Source organism: Pezoporus occidentalis, unplaced genomic scaffold (assembly GCF_034315485.1).
Source record: "Pezoporus occidentalis ecotype Australia unplaced genomic scaffold, CSIRO_AGI_Poc_V1 ctg75, whole genome shotgun sequence".
NCBI lineage: Eukaryota > Metazoa > Chordata > Aves > Psittaciformes > Psittacidae > Pezoporus > Pezoporus occidentalis.
The window spans coordinates 7,509-27,129 of NW_026916104.1; the positions used below are offsets into that span (position 1 = coordinate 7,509).

General features: G+C 38.8%; 1 protein-coding gene across 4 annotated transcripts in view; it reads left to right on the forward strand.

Moving 5' to 3' along the window:
- Positions 1-8,464: 8,464 nt before the first annotated feature.
- The window catches only part of TAX1BP1 (Tax1 binding protein 1), a 60,378-nt gene continuing 49,221 nt past the window's right edge, over positions 8,465-19,621 (forward strand). For 3 of the 4 annotated variants that reach the window (XM_062602096.1, XM_062602099.1, XM_062602098.1), the window contains exons 1-2: positions 8,465-8,567; positions 11,429-11,612. In XM_062602096.1, coding sequence (XP_062458080.1) covers positions 11,436-11,612 — 177 coding nt within the window. In that variant the 5' untranslated portion in view covers positions 8,465-8,567; positions 11,429-11,435. The other variant, XM_062602097.1, reaches the window with a different exon arrangement.

Consider the following 19,621-nt stretch of genomic DNA (forward strand, 5'->3'; position numbering starts at 1 on the left):
AATATGTATTATTTTAATGGATTTAGAATATGTCAATATTTGTGTACAACAGCGTATTTTTACATGCTTATTTCACATGACATAGAAATGTAAAGAGAAAGATGACTTTGGTTCAGATTTAGGTGAACAGCTTTTGTAAAAGGAACTGAAGAAGGAGACAAATTCCAAAAGAAGTATTGCTACATATGATAAATATTTGGTATCAGTCATGGTCGTTTTATTTTTACTTCTACCTGCAATGTACTACATATAGAGCATACTGATTAGTGTGGGAATTGCACAAAACTGTCACTAAATGCCCTTCTGCCACTTACAGGGTAAAGAAAATTAACATGGTAGGGCAACAGGGAAAAGGAATGTGGGAAAGCTATGTGGTAAGGGAGAAAAGGGGGGAGATGCAGTAATTTGCTTTACCAAAATAAGATAAGGCTAACCTTTTGTAAATGTACAATTTAGTGAAGTTAAAAAGTAGTTTTATTTTTGCTGTCTGAGCTGGGAGATAATGCAAGAGCTTACATTATACACAAAAAGATGCTTTTTTACACTAAAAGTAACCAGTTAAATCTAATTAAGAAATACCTTTAAGAGTCTCCCCTAAAAGCACACAATACTAAACTAAAACGTGGCAATGATTTTAAGCCTAATGCTACCAGTAATAATCATTCGTGCCACTAGTAATAATAAAAATAGCAATAGTAATGCCACTACTAATAGCAAATGAATTTACTCAGGACACCTTAAATAGAATTAAATATAACTGAAATACAAGTCTGGTGTGTTTTGCCTGCCTTTTGATATCTGACCAGTTCTAGGAAAAACCACAATGACTACCTTCCAAAATCCAGAGCTGCTGATTTAGGAGAAGCAGTTTTCTGAGTCAGACTTTATTATTATTATTATTATTATTATTATTATTATTATTATTTTGTAAAATCGGCATAGTGTGCCTGCTCATGTATACAAACTGGTGCTTTGATTTATAAATAAGAGGAAATAAAAATATTTTCCATGAGAGATTTGTTTGAAAGAAAAATACTTTTTGAATGGCTTATTCCCGCCCCTCCCCCTCCACACACACACAATCTTCATTGAACATGAAATCAAACCTTGGCTTGTTACTACTAAAAATCAACATAAATATATTGTTATCACTAGAGTAACATAATGCTATTATTATTTTATTAGATAAGAGTGACAGTTTTGTATTCGCAATAGCCTCCAGAGATACACTAAACCTAGCAGGGGAATGTCAGCCTGGTCCAAGACAGATTGAATGTAGAGAACTGGAATACAGTTCCCAGTAAACAAACACTTTGGGGTCAGGAGGTTGTACTTGCTCAGCTGTTCTTCATAAGCCATATTGGAAATAACTTTCATACCATCACCAAGTATATTTCATGCTACCTAATAATAGTGAGGGCCAAGTACAGTTGTGTTATAAATGATCTCTAAGTGAATTATTGAGTGTAAAGTGATCAAAAAGCAATATGTAAATGGCAAATCAGGATGATGTTAGACATCCAATGTGTGCAATTCATAAGATCTGCTATTTTGTGGGGAAAAAAATCATCCCACCTGGAAGCTTGTGCAAATTCCTGTTGAAAAATTAGCTGTTCTGGCCCCAGCAACCCTGAGATTAATACAACAAAAACTGGGGCTAACTATTTGAATTTAGAAGAGGACTAGGAAGAATATTCAGTCAATGAACTCTTGCTTGCTGGTTGACTAATTGCAGCAGAATGGGGACAGCAAGTCAAGAAAAGTCTGGGAAAGAGAGGGGGAACTAGAGATCAAATTTGGTTTTGGCATCTCTTCTAACAGGGAGAAAAATGTCTGGATTCTGGGAATGCTAAAATAAATGTATATATCAATGTGTGGTTTATTATGGGTAGAGTTTTCAAAACTGTTAAGATAACTTAGTGGTTTTTAGACTCATACATCTCTATCACCCAATTTTCAGGAAAAGCTGCAGCTGCACTACTTACAGGCAGTATTAGTAACAGATACTGTTGACAAGCTCAGTCAGGTCTCAGTGGTAGCATTTACGCAGGCAATTTCATAATGACTTAAAAAGTCTGCTTCAGCACAAACATGGTATATTCAAAATATGCAGAGATACAGACCAAATGCTGCCCACTGACACATCCTGGTAGAGGTAACAGAAATACACACTAAAAATAGATTTTAATCATGGTGTTTGTGTACAAAACACTTATTACAGGCCCAACAGATCCTTTGCCATGTAGTGAACTAAAGCCATATATCATGCTGTGACATTAACTGTGTTTTTAAAAGAGTTGTTACCCATATTAATGATGTAAATTATACTTTGATTGAAAGACTCCAGTTCTAAAACACAACAACACACAGCCACACTTTGGACAGTATTGCTGACTTGCTACCTTATAATGTAAAGTATTTATTAGCAAAAGACAAAGCCATTTATTAAATATGTTTCTTTTTGTAGAAAGTTGTAGAAATGCAAGCACTGCAGTAGTTTGCCTTTTAAAAATATTCCTTATACAAAGAAATTCTTTTGTGAAATAAGAAAAAGTATGGAAATGTGAAAAAAATGATAGGATATGTGCAGTAAAAATATAGTTTGCATTTCTAAGTGGTGCTGTTCAAATAATATCTAAGACTGCATTACTTTTGGTATGTAAATTTGCACAACAAATCCAACGTACTCTTCTCTGCACAGTGTTAATAGAACAGAATGATAAATAATCATGGGGGTGGATTAAAAACAAATTTTAATTTTAGCACGGTGCTTCCTAGTGATTGATTTGCACTTAATGTATGTAACAAGATGGCTATTATTTCTCCATAGAATTTAAGAACTCATAATATAGGCGTTTCAGAATGTGAGCAGTAGGAGAAAGTCGGAACCTACTCTCAAGACATGCTGCCAGAGATGTTTTCTGTGCAAATAGAAACACAAAAAGTTCAGACCCCTGTCCACGCTGAATGTGGGGCTGTGGATAAAAGCCGTGTGAGTTGCTGTCTGTCTCCAGTCCCAGGCCAGGCACAACTTCTCACAAGTGCGCTGCATGACCCAACAGCTTTTATTCTGGGTGCTGAGTCACACATGAGCACAAACTCCTGCATCAGTGAGGTGGTATCAGCCTCAGCAGGGAACTATGAGCAGCATCAAGCTCCCCAGTTTGAGCACAGCTGCTCAGGGAGCTAAGAAGCCAGAACAGTAAAGCAGTGGAGACACAAGAACTGCCAGAGCCAGGGTAGGAGTACAGGAGACAGCATTAGCATGAAGGCTCAGACATCTTTAGATCCTTTGAGAAAACACATACCATTATGAGAAAATAGGAAAGCTGCCAACTGCTTGCAGATACAGTATACAGACACTTCTGTGCTCTGTCAGCCCTGGCAGCAGTGCTGGAGGGGGACCCAGAAGGGGATACAAGAAGCATGCCTTAGGTAGCTATGGAAAGCTTCTTTCTACTCTCAGTCCCTCAGGGTTAAGCACTGTGCCATGAGGTACAAGAACTTTGAAATCTCATTGCTTGTTTGTTTCCTGCCACATGCAGTTTTCCTACCTCTGAAAACAAAATGTTGGTCATTTGGGAGCTTCCTCTTACTTTCAGATAGCAAAGATAAAAGGCTGGGAAAAACAGTAAAGCTACCAAAGCATACCAAAAAAAGGTATTTACCTGTCCTATATCTGCTAAGATTTAAGTGACACCTACTCAGTGGTCATTTACATGCAGTTCTGTGTATGCCAGTAAGAGGTATGCTGGAAGGAAAAAAACCCCTTGCAAACATCATAAATAAGAAATGAAACACTCCCCCAGACCTGGGTCTCCAGTGCACATATATTAATTACACACCAGAGAGTAAAGCCTCAGTGTGTGCAAGCATTTAATTCATTACTGGCATTTATTAAAAACATTCCTTTTCACTTTAACAATACAGTAACCCAACAGTGAAATAACAGCAATTCAAATGCAGTCATTTACAGACATGTGGTTTCTTGTGCCCATTGTACAGTGCAGTGCTGCCAAGTCTCACACCTTTAGAGTACGCTCTTGCTCTCTCCTCTGTCACACACGTACATGCACACACATACAAAATTTACATGTCTGCTCTCACTTACACTCTTTTGGGAAAACCCACAAATTTCATCAATCTCACTCATACAGATTTAAAAATCCTGGCAGCTTTTGAATAGTTTTTCTTCATCAGCTGCAATTAAGTGTAGGAAAAGAAATCCAAAATATACAGGAGAGACTTTCTCCTTAATAGCAAATGTTAGCAATAGTATGTGATTTCTAATATGTTCCAAAGTTTTGCCACACCATCTTACTGGAAGGCAAAGCCTGCATGCCCTGTGATTAGATTTCCTTAAATGCTGGGCAATTCAGTGTTGTCAGCCATGATATAAAACATTATTTATAACTATTTAACTGTTTTAAGAGTATAGTTAATAGCTTTCTGTAACATGATCTTAAAGAAGTTGATTAAGTGTGCTTTACAATGTGACCAGAAAGAGCTTCCGATTAGTGACATCGATATGTTGGGAGTGTTGAAATAGGAGTCAAACCAAAATGAAATCAAATCATTAGAACTGAAGCATTTCCCCACCACACTTCATCAATATCATCATGTCACACCAATAGATTGAATATCCACAACATAAAGTACCTTTCTCTGGTAATAAAATCTAGAAACATATAATTTTCCTGTCACTCAAACAAAGCAAAGATGGGTCTCGAGGGGAGAATTCAGGGCTGGATCCAAAACTCATCATGGCTTTGGTTCAGGCTGTAACGCAGAAATTAAACAGAAAAAATGTTAGGCTCTGGATCTGAACAAAAGTTCAGATATATCCAAGGTTAAGCAGATGTGATGGGGACCCATGTCTAATTTCAAGGCTATGAATTGCCAGAGGAGCTCACAGGTTTAAAAAGATAGTGTAGTTATGAAAATAGTAAATGTTTTCCAAACATGCAAGAACCGGTTGCCTGGGAGCCCACAGCTGCCCCATACTTCCTTTTGCAATTCTGGTTAGCTGCTTACAGTTCTTATTCCTTGCTCATCTCATGCTTGAAGAGGGACTAGTCTCATCCTTGGAATAAAAAACTTAGTATAATTACAAAGCAGGTGTAATTCCCAGACTGAATTTCAAACTTCTTTGGAATCTAGTCATATTCAAATCCAATTACTGCATTCACATATATTTTTTAACTTATTTAATATCTCTATTGAAAGCACAATTATAATTTGCCATTGTACAGTTGTCCTCATATTTATGCACTCTAGAAATTGAGACACTAAGAAAAGCATTCTGCCAGCTTTTCACTTCCAAATAAATACCCTGGTGAAATGTATTTGGAATTGTACATACAGACACAAAAAGACAGGAAACTGATTTTTTTCAGCTTGGAGAAAGCCACAAGGAGACCCTATTGCTATCTACAACCAGCTAAGCAGAGGGTGTAGAAAAGATGGAACCAAACTCTTTTTAGAGGTGCAGGGTGAATGGACAAGAGGCAAGAGACAAAATTAGAACATGGGAAATTCAAATCTAATCTGAAGAAACTTTTTCTAAAATTGGAGTTTTTAACCACTGGAAGAGGTCTTCTAAGTGACAGTGGAATCTCCGTCCCTTGAGACATCCAAAACACGGCTGGGCAAGGCCCTGAGCAACATATTCTATTTTGACCTGCTCTAGAGAGGTCCCTTGCAGCCTCCATGGTTCTAATTCTATGACATATATACGGAGAATTGCAGGAAAAAGATACTTGACATTCACCATTTTTTCCTTTAAAAAAACACCCAAATATTGGCTAAACACCAGTAGTACATGCTTAGAGTACAATTTTGGTATACACGAGGAGTATGCCATTTGTCGAAAAATACTGGCTTGACTGAAAACAGTTTCCTGTTACTGCAATCAGTGGGGTTGGAAAGCTGAAAATCTAGTCAGAAGCAGCTGGGATCATTGCCATCACACCTGTAATAAGCTTTTCCAATTGAATTAGTGTATTAGTGTTAGCGACTCTCACAAGACTAAGGATTCACTACAAATGCTGATTATCAAACTTCTTTTTTTTTATTTTACAATTTTACATGTTTTGTGGAGAATGTAAGCAAAGATAGAGAAATAGTGGGGTTTTTTTTTGTTGTTTTTTTTTTTTTCCTATTCAAGAGCAAGTTTCCCAAAAGATTTATATCACATGGATGAATTTTAGGAGATAGTATCTCATGATCCCTGCCTAGAAAATCCAGACCGATTAAGGCACTCAGCCATTAGTTCTCAGAGCAAGTGCAATTTTCACCAGTTCCAGTCACATTTTTCTTGATTCAAATCTTTGTTTGTAGCAGTACGAGCATATTGATTGTTGATCCTGGAATCACACTGCACAGCTTGTCCATTTGGGTGAAGTACTTCATTTCTCAAAGGGACAATAACAAAATGAAAAAAGGCTATGGCACCGTTTTCTGTAGCATAGCTATGAATTCTGGAGGGCTCAGACTGGTATTTAGGCTTAGAATACAAATACACATATGAGAACACTTGGTATATCACACACTTATTCTAGTAAGAAATGTTCTTGAGTAATTGAAATACTTGAATGTTATCTATATTATAACCACTATAAATATGTGGTTAAGATATAGAGTTTAATTTTTTCTTGAAAATTGTTAACATAAATACAAAAAAAGGCAAGATTATTCTAATTTGTTCTAATATTTATACAATATATATGACAACCAGCCTATGTAGTTTGTTTTACATCTTACATAGATATTAAGCGGTAGAAATAAATAACTGAATACTGAATTACAACTAAACCATAACTAACTCTTTTAATGGAATAAATATTTATGAACTGAGCATGGAAACACCTCAGGTTTCTTAAAAACCTCAGAACTGGGGTCAATTAGGTTGTTTTTTTGAATTGGGAAACAGAGGTTTTTTTCCAGGCATTCACTATAAAAACTTTCTTGGTGGCCAATGAACCATTTCAAACTTCTCTTTATATTCCCATAAACTAGCATTATCATGGTGCTAAATGAAAGCAAAACTACTTAGTCTCACCAGCATTGTGCCCAGTCACTGCCCAGATAGTGACTGTAACCTCCAAGCTCTTCCCAAGTCCCAGCTCATGTGAAAAGTGACTTGTGACTCTTATGGCAGCATTTTATCATGTCATACAGAGCAAAGAGCAGAGAGGCACAGAAACGGAGGATAGAGATAAGAGGAAATAGCTCTCCCCACCTCCTTAGAAATATTTATTGCTTCTCTGATTAATTTTAAATTTTAATGCTTCTCTGATTCATTTTCCACTGCAAAAATTGATCTGGTCTTACAGGAGAGAGTGTTGCACATACACTTCTTGCATTTTCTAAAGTGATCTACTAGTACAATGCAGGGAATTTTTTGCTTTCCAGGGAAGATTAAATATATGGATGATATCAGAGATTATTCATTGTGTATACAAACAGAAAGATTACTTAGTAACCTGTGATACACGATGATCTAAGGTTGTTTTAGAAACAAGAAGCACAAACCAGAAGCAAGTACAATGAATAACCTCAATTTACTAAAAAGGCCAGTTTCTATGCTTTAATGTTTCTATGATTTCATTTCTTCTAGGACTCACCACGAAAAGCTGGTGAACTTGTCAAAAACCCAAATGAAGAATTCTAGTAATTAATGCTGCAATGTTCTATAATATTAATTCTAATAATGTCTCTCCACATAACCTGTTTGTTGAGAATATAGATAAAAATGTGATGAACAGTAGTAGCAGAGAGTTAAATGCGATCTTGAAGGCAGGTTGTGGTAGTACCCAAGGCTGGGTGTACCGGGAGAAGTCCCCCATACCAGTAACAGTTACTCATCACCGTTGTTACTCAATCCCAATACTCTGGTAAGCAATCTATGACTCGACTTTGGATAAAAATCAAGTCGAGTCAGTGTATTTACGAGGTAGTGTACTCTCATGGCCATCTGCCGACGTATGCAAGCAGGAAAACTGTGTGTAAACATTTACTGCCACTCTTATCTCACCCCTCTGTTAGCCTGGGAAGGCCTGCAAAGGCTGGGAGATTAATGGTGGCAATTTACAAGCTGCAAGCACGCCAGCGTTCTGGAAATAGGACCAAGGAGGAGCGCTTTGTCCCTGCCCATGACAGGGGGGCTGCAACCAGCTGGTCTGTAAGGTTCCTTTCAACCCAAACCATTTTACGGTTAAATTAGGGTATTACAGAGGTAACGCTGTAATAACGGACATGAAGGGAGGTCAGTGCGATAGGGGCAGATCACTTCATGGCGGTAACAGCCGCACGGCTCAAACACGCTGCGAATTCAGCGCCGGTTGCCCCTCTTGGCTCTCCTGAACGCGGGGGGCTGTGGGAGAGCTCGAAGGCCTTGAAGGGCCTCACGCGGGGCGGGCCTGTACGGACGTACCTCCTCGGCCGCGGCTGCGGCCCGCCCCACACGGCTAGGGCCGGGCTGGAAGTGACGCAAGCGGGCGGGGTTGTGCGGCGCTGATGGTGGAGGCCCCATGTTGATGTCCCCGGCGCTCTCCGCGGCTGTCTAGGTAAGAGGCCTTCCTCGTCCCAGGCCTGGCTCGGTGGGACGGGTAAGCCTGGCACCCCGTTTCCTGCCGGCCTCCGGCGGCTCCTGGGCCTGGCGGGGCCGTTAGGCCGCGGCCTTCAGTTCTGCGCCACTGGGAAGCCGCCTCCCCGCCCCGCTCCTAGTTGTCTTGGGCCGGCCGTAGTCGGGAGGGGAAAAAGGGGGGGAGCGGCCGCCGTTGCGGAGGACCCGGGTGGCCGAGCTGTGGGAGGCGGTGGGGCTTCCCACCCAGCCGTGGCGGCGTGTGCCCTGCGAAGGCCCGGAGCAAAGGTGATACGCGGCGGGCAGCTGAGGCCGCGCCGGCCGCTGCGGAACAGTTTAGAGTAGGGAAGGGTCTAGGCTTCCCCGCGGGGCGGGGAGAGGCAGTGCACGTAGGGCCGGGGGTGTCAGGTGCGCCCTGTCCAGCTGGGGCCGCAGCTGTAGGAGCTGGCTAAGGCGGCGTGGCTCGTCCTGCGTTGCTTTTGTGTTTCCTGCCCGACGAGCTTTTCGTCCTCCCGTCCTTTGCGGTGCATAAAACTAAACGCGTCAGTCAGCTTCCCGGAGGGAATCGCTTGTCATGTCAGTAATGAAGCCGAATCGTAGCTCTTCCTCCTCCTGTCCTATTTGCCAACTGGGATCTGTGAGCTTAGTAAGCAAGCACCCAGCATCCCCTAAACTATCCTTGAACTGTAAGTAGATCTCAGCTTCACCTAAACCCCCCGGATTTTCCTGCCGGGGAACAGTAATCCCAGATGATTCTGCTGGTCTGCACAAGTTCATATTAGTGAATAGCTCTGCCTTGGGATTGGAAACCAGCCTCCCTTTACTGGTTTCACTAAGGCCAGTACTCAGCTGTGGTAGCTGGCAACCAGTGTGCAGAGAGGAATGTTTGGGTCTTGTTTTTTTTTTTGTTTGTTTTTTTTTTTTTGGTGGCTTTTCGGTAGTGTTTTTAACATTTTTTCCTTTTTTTTTTTAAATATGTTCTTAGAATAAACTATAATTTTTTAAAAAATACTCCTATTTAAAAAAGTTAAATTCAGTTGTTTTTGTTATTAACGCTTTATTTACTCTTTTTGTACTTACCGTGGGTAATGAAAACTGAAACTATTTCATGTTAATATTTGGCTTTATTTATTAAAAAATAAAAAAGGGCTATTGTATTCCTTCTAGAATTGTAGAAACGGCTGCTTCATCGCAGTTATAGTTATGAGTGGATTGGAGAGATGTCTTAAATGTAATCCTCTGTTTTGAGAGGTGTGGGAGTTTTCAGGGTTTTACTATGCTGTAACATTTCCTACACTCTTCTGGACTCTGAAGCTGGATAACAGATGGGATTTATGTCTACCCTGTTGCCTCTAAAAATCTGTCTTTTGGTCTTTATCCAGTTTCTGCCTCATGTAATTTCTTGGTTTTGTCCTTTATATATGTTAATCTTTGCAACGTTGGCATTTTGTCATGTTGCTGGTGTTCAGGGCACAAAACTGCTTTCATCTAACATCTGATACATTAAAATAATATAATGACTGCCCATGTGTACTTCATGTGTTACACAAAATTGGGTAGTAGTAAGCTGAAAACATTGAGGGTGTAAACCTTACTTACCTTTTCTTTGTTTTGAATGATGTATACCTGTTTAATTCAGAGTGCATTATATTTCAGAAAATATGAGCTCTTTGCTGCTTGCTTGTTAACTGGTGAAAAGAAACTTTAAAAGGCTACAGGAAATACATGGACAGCTTTTAATCTTTGAACTTCTTGAGGCTTGCAGTGACCCTTTTTGGGATTGGTTTTCACGAGTATCTTTTAATGAAAATTATTATGTCACATACTTGGCAGTTCACTCATTCAAGGTGTGAATTTGTTTGGTCAGTATAAAATTACTTTTAATAGTAGATGCAAGAATAGGATGGCTTATCTTCCTAGAAATGTGTTAGGTGTATAAGGCCCTGATCCTCCTAATACCAAACACATTGACAAACTTGTGATTGTACATTGAAATCAGATACTTGAAACTTCTCAGTTGCTTGTCTTGTATTTTTAGCAGATATTGCTGAATCCAGGGAAGGGGCGTTCTTGTTCCGCTTGTGAAGCGTTTTGCATTGCTGTAATTTTTAGCACGATGTATCCTGCATGAGGTGGTGAATGGAAAGCATGATTAAAAGCTTTTGCAGTCTGACTGATTAGTGTTAATCTGTCAAACTGCATTCATACCTAAATGTTCTCACTGTCAATGAAGTCTGTTGTTTATGGTAAGGCAGCTAAACATGGGGGGCTGGGAGCATATGTGTTACAGTGAGAACAGTAAAAGATGCCCACCACGGTCTAATAAACAGAAGTAAGAGAACTTTTTTTTTTTTTTGAAGAAAAAACCTCTCTTATTGAGAGGGGAAGAAAGACTTTATCTATAAAAGTATTGTGAAAAGCACTGAGCCGTACAGATTCTGAGAAAAGTTTAAAGTAGGGAAACTATGGAGCTTTATTTCTCCTTCCCTGCCACTTCCAGAAGCATTGAGAATATTTAATTAAGTTAGAACCCTGCTTTGTTTTCACACCACTGCTTTAATTTCCCACTGTATTTGAGGTATAATACTGAGGGCATCCAGCTAAGCAATGCTTTCTCTCCATCTTGATGTCATTGCTGAATGACTGCCCTTTTATTCTGAGAGGTCATTGTTTTGGAGTGATGCTGAGGCAGTGCACTTCGGAGGACTGAGTCTATAGCTATCTGTTTTCACAACAGAGGAACTAATTGTTAGGTTTCTTTGTCTTGTATATTTCAAATAGATTAATTTTTGTAACTTATTTTCACACTATATTGAAGTATCAACTTCTACAATTTTGTTACAGATCAATCATGTCATCCTTTCAAGAAGTGCCATCTTCAGCGAACACTTTGCAGACTTCCAATTTTGCACATGTGATTTTTCAAAATGTTGCAAAAAGTTACCTTCCGAACACACACCTTGAATGTCACTACACTCTGACCCAGTTTATCCATCCTCATCAGAAAGACTGGGTTGGTATTTTCAAGGTAAGTCAAGCTTGTTCTGTTGCTGTTTCTCAAATGTTTACTGTCTTCTCTATTACCAGTTTAAAAAAATTGAAGAAAAACCCCAAACCAGTAAAAGCTCTCTCATAAAATGAAGTGCAGCATCACTTAGGCGATGTATTATATTCCTGCTGTCAGACTGTGAGCTTTTGTAACAAAGCTCAGAACAGAGATCAAAATTAGAGGAATGCGAACACTTTAAGGCTGCTGAAGTTAAGGGAAAGTGTCATGCGGTGGTGTTGTGCAGAGTTAAATGGAGATGATTTGGGAAGATGTGGGCACAGATTGACTTGAGAACAGGACTATATGAAGAGTATGAGCTGCAGGAAGAGTGAAATGTGTGTGGAAGGAACAAAAGCTCATCTGGAGGTATCCTGACATAGGTCCCTGACTCATTTTTTATTGCTAGAACAGGCTGAACAGTATAAATGACTAAAATTATTCAAGACAGACCCTTGAAAAAAGGATGAGGGTAAGACCACATCTGAGTTACTTGGGGTTATTTGTAAAGGTTAATAAAGCTTCATTTATGGGAATACAAATTGATTAATTCTTAGAACAGCTGCTGTTTAGGACCTTGATCCATGTTTCTTTGTCAGTATAGCTCCTAGTAGAAGATGCTTAAATTCCTTACTTGAATGGTTAATGGAAGTTTTGATTCAGGCTTTAAAGAAGTGGTGCTTTGGTAGTGGGGAGGGGAGAGAGGTAATGGACTATCTCAGTACTGAAGGACCTTCCTCTTTAGAACTCTCTGCTGTTTTAAGAATGTAAATGTTTGACTTCATTGTAATCTGCAGGTTACCAATGGATTCTTAGTCTGTATTCAAGATAAATTACTTTTCTGCAAAATAGAAGTACTCTGTTCCATGTAACAAAGCAGAAGCATTTTCAATGCTATGTGCAGTGACTGTACAGTCAGTAAATTGTATGGGGGAGGCTTTAACTCACAAACAGGCACATTGGTGGGAAGTTTTGAAAAATGTGTGGATATATATCTTGATTATCTGCAAAGCTTTGACAAACGGTGTGAGCACACTTGAATGCTAATGACGTTAATGAAACTTAAAGTTTTGATGAATTTTTTTTAATGAGGGTGCTGCTCATATTGCATATAAGCATTTTGAAGTTATTTAAATTGAGAAGTAAGTGTTGCAGCTTTGTTTATCTCAGTGAGGGAGGCAGGACCCTGAAAATACCAATTAGGGAAATTTAAGAGCATAAAACAGTCTTTCAGTGACTATATGAAATGGTGTATACAATGGACAGGTATCTTTGATATAGTCTTGACTGTGATGATGGATTTGTTAAATTACTGAGGCCTGAGTTTTTATTCTGCTTTAGCAGTGGCAGGTAATGAAGCTTTGGCAGTTATTTGAGGATCATGCTGAGCTGGCAAAAGGTAGTACTGTTGCTGAAAGAAACACCTTTTATGCAGAGTGGTTTAATTCCTGTGCTTCCTCTCCTTTATGTGAATCAAGCTCTTGTATGATGAATCAAATCAGGGAATTGATTGAGTTTAAGACCAGCATTTTGGAACTGGATGTTTTGGTTTTGTTTTTTTTTTAAATGGAGTTCCCCAACTGAATTTCCAGTTCACTTGATTCTTGTCATCACAAGGGAAAGGAGCATTGCGAATTGAAAAAAGGATGAAAATTGTTTTCTTTCTGTGATGTCATCCTGAGAGTAAGCATTATGAATATACTGTCTTATTATAGTACAGTGAGTTAGGTGGAGCCAGCTGTCCAGTTGCATCTGTGTCTGCAAATATGTGTATGAGTAATCTTTACAGTAAACTGAATTGTGAAAATGTAATCTTGGGATAGGCAATAGACAGAAGTTGTACTGTACGATCATCTGAGTGTAAAAATGAGTGGCTTCTAGAGAACTAATTGTTCCTGGACAATCAACAAACCACCTGGAGGTGGTTGGAAAGCTGATGAAACAAGCATAGGTTTTATCATTTACCTTGGATGTGATGCATATTTAGTAAAGTGATTTTCAGCATTTACAAAAAAAAGAAGTCTAATCTTTAATTACTGTTCTCACAATTAGTAATGGCTTCTGTGTTGGTGTAGTATGCAAGGAAAGCAAGGCTTCCATGAAAGAACTCAAAGCACCAATTCACTGACTGAAGGAATAGAAGTCCACCTTATTTTTCTGAGGTGAAAACATTGCATAGAAAACAAACCTGTTTAACTTGGTGTCATTTAACCTTTGCCTGGAATTGCACAGAAAGTTACTAGTGTTGTAATAGAGAATACTGAACTGAGGGAAAAGGTGTCTAGTTTAAAAAGAAACAAAAAACTTCCAGCCAAAAAAATGCAGTGGTAATTCCAGATTAGTATAGAAAGTAAGTATAGAACAACTGATTCCCTCTCCGTCCCCCTTGCCTCTTTTCCCCTGGTGAACATTCTGTTGTTTTTGGTTCTGATGTTGACTTCTCTTCCATTTTAAGAGGCAGTGACTTCAGCTGTATTCTGTCCTGTGTTTGCTCAGCTGGTTAGCTAAGGAATTTTTATTGAACTAACCAAAATTGATAGGTGCTTTTTTAAAGTGAATGGCTTTTATTTAGGTTGCAATTTTAAGTAAATTTCTTGAGCAGCAGTGATGTTTTGAGTAGATACAGATTATTTGTATCCTTGTATTACCCTGTTTGTTTCGGTAGTCTGGCTTCTTATGCAGCTGCACAGTGAAATGGATCAGGGAAGTGATCTGCCAGAAAAAGAGAGTTCCTGCTCCTCCAGCTTTTACCACCTTACTTTACAACTGGGTTGGTTCCTCAGCTTGATCACTGTGTGTTGCAATGGGCAGCTCTGCTGGCATCACTGTGATGAAAACAAGTGAGCTATCAAGGTGTGTGTGAGAAAGGCTACACCTGCTTTATTGGTGTGGCTGCTTAATGTGGGATGACAATTAAAGCTTTTTCAAATCTTTTAAGAATTCCATTCTGAAGAGCAGCTTTTAAAGGTTTGGTTTGTCAGTTTGTTTCCTTTGTAAGTGGAGCTAATAGTACCAGAAGCAAAACCCAATTTCATATATGGACTCCTAATTTCTAGTTTGTGAGTTTTAAAATGTTTATGTAGTATGTACTACATGTATAATAGAATCTTTTTATTCCATGTACATTTGCATTTGTGATTGTTGCAGTTGCTGTTACTGTTGTGCAGCTTACATAGAAAAGGTGATGTTAGAAATTGAGTCCTTCGTAGGAGCCATAAACTACTTTTAAGAGTTTCTTTGTATGTGTTTTACTGTTGTTACTTGTTCAGTTATGTATTTATTACAGAACTTCATTTTGCTTATCATTATATCAGTCTTTTTCACCTTCTGTACATTATTTTTTCACTTGATAGGCTTAATGGATTCAGTTTTTCTTTCCTCACTGGGAATGTTTCCCGTTTTCTGTATCTACTTAGTATGCCACTTTCATCACTGACTATTTTGTACTATGAAAAGGTAATGGCTTTAATGGACGGTACCAAAGCAGATTCCTTCATGTTTGCAGTTGTTTATTTACAGATACCTTCTTCTCAAGGGTATTTTACAAAGCAGCTTAAAATAAGGAGCTAAGGCAAGATAAAGCACTGCCTCTCTGTTCTACATCACAAGCATCAGGAAGGTCTTGTTGGGAGGTAGAACAGGTCTTGAAGTTCAGACCTGAGCTAAGGATTTGTAGCATACAGCATTATGACAAAGAACTGAATAAATTGACAAATAAATAGCAGTCATTGTAAAACTTAAGTTTCTACCAACTTCTCTGTGCATGCTGTTGATGAAATGCTTTGTTTCCCATGTGATTTAAGTCGCTAAATACTGTGAGCGTAAGGCATGTCATGGTGGTGGCAGCTGTAGGTTTAAAACTCTTACCAAGAAAGTAATTTTTCTACTGTGTCCTGGGCTGCATCACCAGCAGTATGACCAGCAGTTAGAGGGAGGTGATTCTCCTCCTCTACTCTGCTTTTGTGAGACCCCGCCTACAGTCCTGTGTTCAGTTCTGGGGCCCCCAACACAAGAGGGACATGGACCTGCTCAGGTGGTTTCAGAGGAGGCCTTGAAGATCGTCAGAGAGCTGGAGCACCTCTGCTGTGAAGGCAGGCTGAGAGAATTGGTGCTTGTTCAGCCTGGAGAAGAGAAGGCTCAGGGGAGACCTTAGAGCAGCTTCCAGTGCCTGAAGGGGACCTTAAGAAATCTGGAGAGGGACTTTTTACAAGGGCATGTCATGACAGAGTAATGTCTGAAAGAGGATAGGTTTAGATTAGGTATTAGGAAAAAATTCTTCACTGTGAGGGTGGTGAGGCACTGACACAGATTGCCCAGAGAAGCTGTGGCTGCCCCATCCCTGGCGGTGTTCAAGGCCAATTTGGATGGGGCTTTGAGCAGCCTGGTCTAGTGGAAGGTGTCCCTGCCCATGGCAAGGAGGGGTTGGAACTAGATGGTCTTTAAGGTCTCTTCCAATCTTAACCATTCTATGATTCTAATTTTCTGTTGTTTAGAAAAATGCAAACCCAGAGTTCATCAACTGAAAGGGCAATGTTGCATATAGGAGAATTATTTTGGATATACTAGTTTTCTTACAAACAAAGTATCCAGATGCATACTCTACTTTTGGGATTGGACCTTTTGCAAAAGCTTGGAGGGGTGGGAAGTATAATAATGCAGGTTATGTTACCTTTCACAATGGAAGTTCTGAATATGCATTGTTTTTATTCTTTTTGTATATATTCATCTTTCATTTTCTTCATTGTCCCCTACAGGAGGCTTAAAACCAAGTTCTGACTTGGTCTTCAAATCTGTTGTCTTTCGTTGCTGCTGTTTTTGCTTTTCTCACATTCTGGAGGTTCATGTGTAATCAAGTTCCAAAAGATCTTGATCAGTTATGTCCTTGCTTGTTACTAAGGAAAAAAAAAAGGCAGTTTTACAGATAAGTACGTGTCTAGTAGTTGGCATAGGTGTCCTGAGCCTGAGTCCCTCTTCATGCAGTTTTATGGGAACTAGAGTATGAGATCAGCTTTCCCTTTGGTGAGGGTTTCTGTGCAGAAAAACCTGATAGTTCCTAATGTGGAGTCAGAGGGGAGAAGGCTTATCATTCTTGATCGATTTCACAGGAGATCTGTACTCCAGAATGATTGAAGACCAGTGTCGCCTTTTTATTTTAATTTGCTTATCTCTGATTGATTAAAATCTGGAGAGACCCTTAGACTAATCCAAGTCTAAAACTTTGAAATGAGGAAAAATAATTAGTATGTGCATGACATCTGGTTGCAAAAAGGGTCTATCTGGTAGGTAAGCCTAATCTCCAGATGGGGAAATCTGCATCTTGTGACTTTTATTTCAAATAAAGTGAAATAATCATATGGCCATGTGCTTTGTTTGTTTTTTTTTTTCTTTCCATTATTAATGCATACTGTCCAGATTTGTGGAAGTGTTTGAAAAACCTGCTTGGCCTTTAAGCAGCAGCGCTTACCACTCTCTCTAGGGCATGTGTGTGCGAATAGGTGTGTCAGATCTTCAGTATGAAAGAGAAGCAGGTTTACTACATCTCAAAGGCAGAAGGACAGAATGTTACAGGCATAGTAAAGATAATGGTTAAAGAGAGTAGTGTTAGAGGTGTGGGTGTTTGGGGGGGTTATCATAATACTTTCTGGTTTTCTGGAGATTTAATTTTGCGGAGGCCAGCATGCTGGAAAGACATGTGATACCAGTAGGTAATCTTGCATATGGGAAGCTAATGACTGGTCTTGCTGTGTAATTAGCTAACTGTTCCTCTGGAACTTTTCTGTTCCTTGGTTCTATTTGGTGTATTTCCCCAAGTAATCTGTACTGCCATTCTTCTAGGATGTTGTCAAGTTAGTACTGACTGCCTCAATATATCCTTAGAGAAGAAATCTTTTACTCTCTTAATGTCCACATTTATTATATTGACAACTTAAAAATCATGATCTGATGTTCCAGTAGCTTAACATTTGGAAAAACTGAATAACCACAGTTGGGAAGGTTCTTAGTAACTTACTTGAACACAAGAAGTGCCTGCTTGCCCTGAGAGAGTACTCAGTATTTAGGAGGTCACACCTGAGCCACTGTTTGTGCATTAGTGCAGTACCTGTATTTACATGCAACTTCATTTCTGACTTTTCAATGCACTGATTTATAGCAAACCTCAAAATTGTGTATGGGGAAAAATTAGTGTATTATAATTTAAGAGTGAATTTGATTCATATAAGAAATAGCTTGGTGGTTGTGCTTTATCAAGACAATATAAATATGTTTTTATATAGTACTCTGGGTTATTTAGTCTCCTTTGGACTGCAGATAACAGTACAACTTGAGTCTTTTCAGTATCCTGATTTTGTTGTAGATTATTTTCAGTTTTTTTCAAGATACCGATTGCTTCCATATGTGCAAATCATGTTATGAAGTACAGCACAAAAACTGGATTTGTTATTGACCACGTGCGTATAGAATTACAGTTTTTCCGACATGGAATTATCACTCCACAGCAGGGCATGATAGAGGATTGTGTACTGCACCGTACTTCCTGTTGTTAAAAGAGTTGGGAATACAGTTTTGACAGTTGCCATCCACAAACTAGAGTGAGTCGTGGGTTTCTGATTTACCTTCTTTGGAAGGACATGTCACAAATAACTGAGATAATCTTTTTCTTAAAAAAAGATAAATTCATGGCAGTGGTGTTCACTGTTTCTGTAGTAGGTGAAGAGAAGGATTAATCTGGGTTTACATGATGTTTCCTTTGAATGACCTATAATTCCAAGTGTAATTTTCTAAAAATAATTGCCATGGTAGATTTGTGAAGTCAGAGACAGAATTGGCATAACAAAGTCATCAGTAGCTGGTAAACAATTTTGAAGTAAAAGACTGTGCTAATTTATAATTCTCATGTGATGGTAAACAAATACCTCGCTTAAATGCCACCCACCTTTTTTTAATACATTTTCATGCTTATCTCTTAAAGGAAACAGTAAGTTTGTTGCTCTTTGATCTGTCATAATATTTCCTTGGACAATCATTTACATATGTAACAGATTTTCTTTTAGAGAGTTCAGTTTCTATATTTATTTTGATTTATACCTCATAGGAGAGAAAGTTGATCCAATAGTCTAGGCACTCTGTCAATGTCATTTTGACATGTTCCTCTGAACTGTGAGATAGATAATACCTTGATATTGCAACAAATGCCATATGTTCTCAATAGCCCAAGTTAAAAGATTGCCTGTATGTGTTTGTAACATTCTGCAGAGATGGACTTCTTCAGGTCTGAGCACAAGAGAACATTTTAAGATTACAGCCTTTCATAAAGAGTCTAGAGTACCCTGTTCTACCCTAAAACATTGCAGCTTCAGGGCTTCTACTATATAACACATTTTTATCTCAGTGTGAATAGCAAGGTCATGTCTGAAGTGAAGTCTTAAATGGCTTGGACTGGGGTAAGTCAAAGTTGCAAGTAATGTAAGGTGACTACAGGCATCCTAAAGAAAATAAGGTTGTAGCTTTGACGTTTTTTACTTACTTTGAAATGTCTATGCCTTAACGTTACTGAAATGTACTTAATACTTTGAGTATTTTTCCTGATGTCCATGTTCTGATTTTTTTTTTTTTAATAGTTTGGTTCTTTCAGAATTGGCATCTAGATAGTTATTTGATGACAGTGTATGCATTCAAAAGTATATTGCATAAGTGGCATGTCAGTATTAACAGTAAACTATGAGTAATTTTGCCCTGTATGAGCTTCTCTGCCCCTATGTATTTATTTTTTCCATCTATTAACTGACTTAGAGGAACTTGTTACCTGTAGTTGCTTGTAGTAGGCTGTGATGGGCTACAGTAGCACTAGCACTACTGTGACTTTCAACTAATTTTACTTGGACTCAGGGTTATGGCACAAACCAAGCCTGCTGTCAGAAAATCACTTTGTAGGATACTGGGCCCAATTGCATTTTGCTTAGACACCTGTGTTTCCTGTGATTTGGGTCAAA